General features: G+C 42.3%; 1 protein-coding gene across 1 annotated transcript in view; it reads right to left on the reverse strand.

Moving 5' to 3' along the window:
• The window catches only part of LOC140481049 (von Willebrand factor A domain-containing protein 3B-like), a 162,519-nt gene that overhangs the window by 128,143 nt on the left and 28,376 nt on the right, over positions 1-6,000 (reverse strand). Inside the window, exon 7 of the mRNA XM_072576643.1 lies at positions 931-1,055. Within this exon, the coding sequence (XP_072432744.1) occupies positions 931-1,055 (125 nt within the window). The remainder of the gene's footprint in view (positions 1-930; positions 1,056-6,000) is intronic.

Raw genomic sequence — 6,000 nt, forward strand, 5'->3', positions numbered from 1 at the left:
ATGTAGAGCATTGCTGATCAGCAGGGGATTGGGGCACGATCATTTGAACAGAGCTTTTGTTTTCCTTTTTTTAATTCATTCATGAGATGTAGGTGTCGCTGACAAGGCCAGCATTTATTGCTCATCCCTAACTGCACAACTGTAAGAATCAGATATGGGCCTGACTGGTTAGGGAGGACAGATTTCCTTCCCTGAAGGACATTAGTGAAGCAGATGGAGTTTTTGCAGAAGTTGACTGTATCGACCATAGTCAAGCTTTTTATTCCAGATTTTTAAAATTCAATTCTAATCTGCCATTCAGGCGAAATACTCACACAGAGGCCGGTATCCCATCACGAAAGCACTCTTCATTTACATGTGTACAGTACATGGACTCTGACCAGCTAGCGCAGAGCCAGTCCCTAGAGTCAGGAGATTCTCTGAGACTCCTGTTTACATCTGTCAGCCAGGGTTCCCTAATTGGCCCAGGTAAACAGCCCCAATCAGGGAACTCTAACCCAACAAGATCCACCTGGCCAACCTCGTTCCAATCACTACATCAGGGTTTGATCCCCAGCACATTGGCCTGGACTAATGGATTGCTGAACAAAGCTTTAACTAGCCACTAACTATACTGGGGCTTTGCTCAGGAATCCAGAAACTAGCAGTATAGTGAGCACTGGCTGGATATTGAAGCTGACAAGTTTGCTGTGTTGCATACAATGGCCACAGGCCAATCACAGCTGGTTTGGCTCCCTAGATATATAAAATGTCACACTTAGAAGGCAAAATAAGATTGAATGTATTTTCTTCATTTTGCCAAGTAAAAACTATCAAATAACTAGAAATCAGGTCCCCCTAATTTATACTTACGGCTATCTTTTCCCTGACAGTCAAGAACAAGTGAGTAGACTTGCAGAGGATATTATTCCTGTCTTCAGACGTACTAACCTGGTGACAAACCTCCAATCAGTTTCCTTGGGGTCTCTGGGGCCTCGGTATCTCTGTCTTTCACATCATTGGTAGAAACAGTTTCATCTTCGTCACATTCACTGATTGGTGCAAATGCATGAAATCTGCCAGGATACAGTCACATGACAATTTACAAACAATGGGCACAGACTGAGACTAGGACCACAACATTAAGCATTTGAGAACCTTCTTAGATGGTTTTCAAAAGTAGCTAACTAAGCAATAAACTAGAAATAGGGCCACATAAAGTGTGAATTAGATGATTAAATTAATCTTAAACTGACTCAAAGCCTTCCTCAGTGATGACTCAGAGTCACTGCAGTTCAGAAGGGAGGCCATTCAACTGAACATGGTAGTGTATTTAGAGTAAAAGCAAAGTAGTATAAATGCTGGAGATCCGAAATAAAAACAGGAAGTGTTGGAGAAACTCAGCAGGTCTGACAGCATACATGGAGAGAGTCCAATATGAGTCAAATATCAAATTCAAGATGTTCACTCTGCTTCCCTCTCCCCAGAAGCTTCCAGATCTGCTGAGTTTCTCCAGCATTTTCAGTTTTCATTCCACATAATTAATAACTGTTTTCCTCATTCGTGCTGATTAGCAATTCAACGATAATTGCATTTCCAGTACATCTGGTAATAGCTCCATAAAGCTTTCCAAGTAGTTAATTCAGACATGTCAGTCCCTGGTTAGTGCTCATTTAACTGGTAGAAGTAAGAGGACTTGTGTGATGCTTTCTCAGTGCGTCTCAGTAAGTGAGAGAAAAATAATTGTTCCTAGCCTTGGTTACTAATTAATGACTCCTGAATGAGAAGTGTGCACTTGTTGGGATTTGTCAGGAAAAGGCTTTGTTATTTTCTTTCATTAATTTGTTTGTTGACAACAGCCGTCATTGCTTCTGTTTGAATACTAGTCACTTGGATGGGATTTAGGAAGGAAATCAGTTGAAACAGCCTTCCTGAAGTTGGAAAACAGGCTCAAGGAGCCAACATCAGTTCCTACACTTGCTTCTTCCTAATCTTAACTGGTGCCAATTTCCACAGGCATTGTTCAGGAGAGTAGGAGAAATCGGTGAGTTAAAGAAAATGCCTCACAAATTGCTTTAATTCGCTCATGATAAAATCAGAAGAACATCAGGACTATGTGGAAATGAGTTTGGGGCAGTGCTGTGGGTCAGTGGTGAGCACAGCTGCCTCATGGTGTCAGAAACCTGGGTGTGATTCCAGCCTTGGTGACTGACTCTGTGGAGTCTGCACATTCTCCCCATGTCTGCATGGGTTTTGGTCCAGTGCTCCAGTTTCCTCCTACAGCCAAAAGATGTGCAAGTTAGATGAATTGGTTGTGCTGCATTGCCCATAGTGTCCAGGGATATGCAGGCTTGGGGGGGTTGGCCATGGTAAATGCATGGGTTATGGGGATACAATAGGATGCCCTTCAGACAGTTGGTGTAGACTCAATGGGCTGAATGGCCTCTTTCCACACTAGAAGGATTCTATGAGTTGTACAGATGAACAGCCCAAGTAGTTAATTCATTGTGGAACCCCCTCCTTTGATATTCAAAGGACCAGCAATTAGCACTACTTCAACAAGACACAAAAGGTTTGCAGGGAAACAGGTGATGGTTGTTAATTGATGTTTAATTGAAGGGCTAAGAGTGCTTGTGTCTCTTTAGTAATGTTCCTGTCTGAGGCAGGAGATCCTGGTTCAACTCACACCTGCTCCAGATGTGGATAATAACATCTCTGAACAGAATGATTAAATAAAATCTATGTAAAGAGTTAACAGGAGGCCTGAGTTCAAGACCCACCTGCTCCAAAAGAGTGTAATGTCATCTCTGAAGAGGTTGGTTTGGGGGTGGTCCAAAAGTCAGCACTGCTAGCTCCCAGTGCTAGGGACCCAGGTTTGATTCTACCCTTGCTGAAAATGTGTTGCTGGAAAAGCGCAGCAGGTCAGGCAGCATCCAAGGAACAGGAGAATTGACGTTTCGGGCATAAGCCTCTGAAGAAGGGCTTATGCCCGAAACGTCGATTCTCCTGTTCTTTGGATGCTGCCTGACCTGCTGCGCTTTTCCAGCAACATATTTTCAGCTCTGATCTCCAGCATCTGCAGTCCTCACTTTCTCCTTGATTCTACCCTTGGATGACCGTCTGTGTGGAATTTGCACGTGCTCCTCGTGTGTGTGTGGGTTTCCTCTTGTGCAGGTTAAGTGAATTGGCTATGCTAAATTGCCCATAGTGCATTAGTCAGAGGGAAATGGGTTTGGCTGGATTACTCTTCAGAAGGTTGGTGTGGGCTTGCTGGGCTGCAGGGCCTGTTTCCATACTGTAGGGAACCTAATCTAATCTAAAAACCATGGATTAAACAAAGGGCTAACATTTAGGGCTGGGGGGTGATAGTAAGAGAGCTGTTCAACTGGAATTCAATACACTTTCTGCACAAATATTAGTTTCTATATATTTTCTCATCAACCTGTTCAGAAATGTTAAGACACACTTCTGGAGCAAGTGAGACTTGAATCATGGCCTCCTGGCTCAGAGATAGGGAGATTACCACTGCACCATCACAGTCTTCATCTCATCGATTCTATATGACGTACCTCATTAGAATCAATTAACAACTGTAGCAAAGGTTTGTTGCCTAAAGCTAGAGATTGAGAACTGAAAGTGTGACTTTTCCTTTTATCAACTAAAGATTGACAGAGCATATTATGTAGCAACCAACAGGTCACCATCACTGGCTAGACAACCTGACTTCTCACATGTCTATTAGCTCACTTAGAGTCGACAAGCAAGCTTAGATGAATTTCCCGACCTACGGCGGACATCAATACTAATGTCCCTGGTCAGCGGAAGCATCCAATCAAAGGCTGGCAGTTCCTGATTCCCAATGACCATCCGGTGAGACCTAATTCTTGGGGGATTCTGCAGTAAGAAGGTAAAATTTCTTTTATCGTCTTGTCATGGGGGTGGAGGTAAGATGGGACAACTGGAAGTCCCTTTCCCTAACCCAAGACATAGACTGTTTTGGCTTCTCAGTCGGGGAACTAGCTACCTTTCACAGCCTTTGAGAAGGCAAGCATTTGAAGAGTTGGCCATTTGAAGCCCTTAAGTGGCCATTAATTAAGCACTTCGACAGTCCCCAATGGACCTTCCCACCCAATTTTTAACTGATTCAGTGGCAAGAAAGAATTTGAAGGGGAATGACTGGAAGCAAGCATCAAGTATCAGGGTATGATTTAAATTGTTTGTTGAACTGTCCTAAGGAGTTGAACATGGAAAGACTCTGAGTATTAACTAAAAATAGACTTTCTGAAAAAAACAAACATGTTTTGAACAGACATCAGAAGACTTAAAATTTCTGCAAAAACATTAATTTGCAGCAGTGTTCATGGCTCAATATTACGTTCAACATATTGCCCATTTCATACCTGGAAAATGGGTTCAACAATATTGAATTTAGCTCCCAACAGTTTATAATTTGGCACAATAGCCATGTGGAAGGTATTTTCTGACAAATTGTCAGAGTTGTTGCTGTTATAGTGAAAAGTTTTTATATGGGATGAGCTGGTGGTGAGTTATCATATGTATTGTTGTAATAAAATTATTCATCTCTTTCCACAAATTTCTGAAAACAAAGGAATTTTTCATGTTCCTTCTCTGAGAAAAGAGCAGGAGACACCAAAACGTTCCCAAAAGATGGGAAATGTTCATCCTGGAGTTCAGTTACTAGTGGTGTGCTGCAAGGATCTGTTTTAGGGCCACTGTTGTTTGCCATTTTTATAAATGACCTGGAGGAGGGTGTAGAAGGATCGGTTAGTAAATTTGCAGATGATACTAAGGTCAGTGGAGTTGTGGATAGTGCTGAAGGATGTTGCAAGTTACAGGGAGACTTAGATAAGCTGCAGAGCTGGACTGAGAGATGGTAAATGGAGTTTAAGGCTGAAAAATGTGAGGTGATTCACTTTGGAAGGAGTAACAGGAATAAAGAGTACTGGGCAAATGGTAAGATTCCTGGCAGTGTAGATGAGCAGAGAGATCTCGGTCCATGTGCATAGATCCCTGAAAGGTGCCCAGGATGATTGAGTTGTGAAGAAGGCATACAGTGTTTTAGCTTTTATTGGTAGAGGGATTGCGTTTCCAAGCCAGGAGGTCATGTTGCAGCTGTACAAAACTCATGCGGCCGCACTTGGAGTATTGCGTGCGGGTCTGGTTGCCGCATTATAGGAAGAATATGCAATATTGGAAAGGGTGCAGAGGAGATTTACCAGGATGTTGCCTGGTATGGAGGGAAGGTCTTCTGAGGAAAGGTTGATGGACTTGAGGCTGTTTTCATTTGAGAGAAGGTTGAGAAGTGACTTAAGAGATATACAAGATGATCAGAGGATTAGATGGGGTGGACAGTGAGTGCCTTTTTCCTCAGATGATGATGGCTAGCACAAGGGGACATAGCTTTAAATTGAGGGATGATAGATATAGGACAGATGTCAGAGGTAGGTTCTTTACTCAGAGTAGTAACAGCATGGAACGCCCTGCCTGAAACAGTAGTATACATGCCAACATTAATGGCATTTAAATGGTCATTGGATAAACATATGGATTATAATGGAATAGTGTATGTTAGATGGGCTTCAGACTGGTTTCACAGGTTGGCATAACATAGAGTGCTGAAGGGTCTGTACTGCGCTGTAATATTCTATGTTCTTTATTGAACAAATTGGGGTGTCCCAATGTTGTAATTTGCAAGTGTGAAATAACCAGACGTTTTTAAAAATTCTTTTGAGGTGCGGATTTAAAAATGGGAAAAAATACTGCTTAAATCAGAAGAGGATGTAAGAAGATGTTGCAGATTTTTTTTAAAAATGAGTTACTGGAACTCATTCTTTGTTGCAATCCAGGGTGATCTCATTCAAGCAGAGGGAGGAGGATGTTGGACAACTCAGATCCATGAGTGTGTGTCCTGAGGTTGCATTATCCTATGACACTTTTGATTTTTTTTAAACCAGGTCCAGTCGTGTGTGTTCAGGAGTATGCAACATAGCAAAACTTCTT

The sequence above is a fragment of the Chiloscyllium punctatum genome, chromosome 9 (assembly GCF_047496795.1).
Source record: "Chiloscyllium punctatum isolate Juve2018m chromosome 9, sChiPun1.3, whole genome shotgun sequence".
In the NCBI taxonomy this organism is placed as follows: Eukaryota; Metazoa; Chordata; class Chondrichthyes; order Orectolobiformes; family Hemiscylliidae; genus Chiloscyllium; species Chiloscyllium punctatum.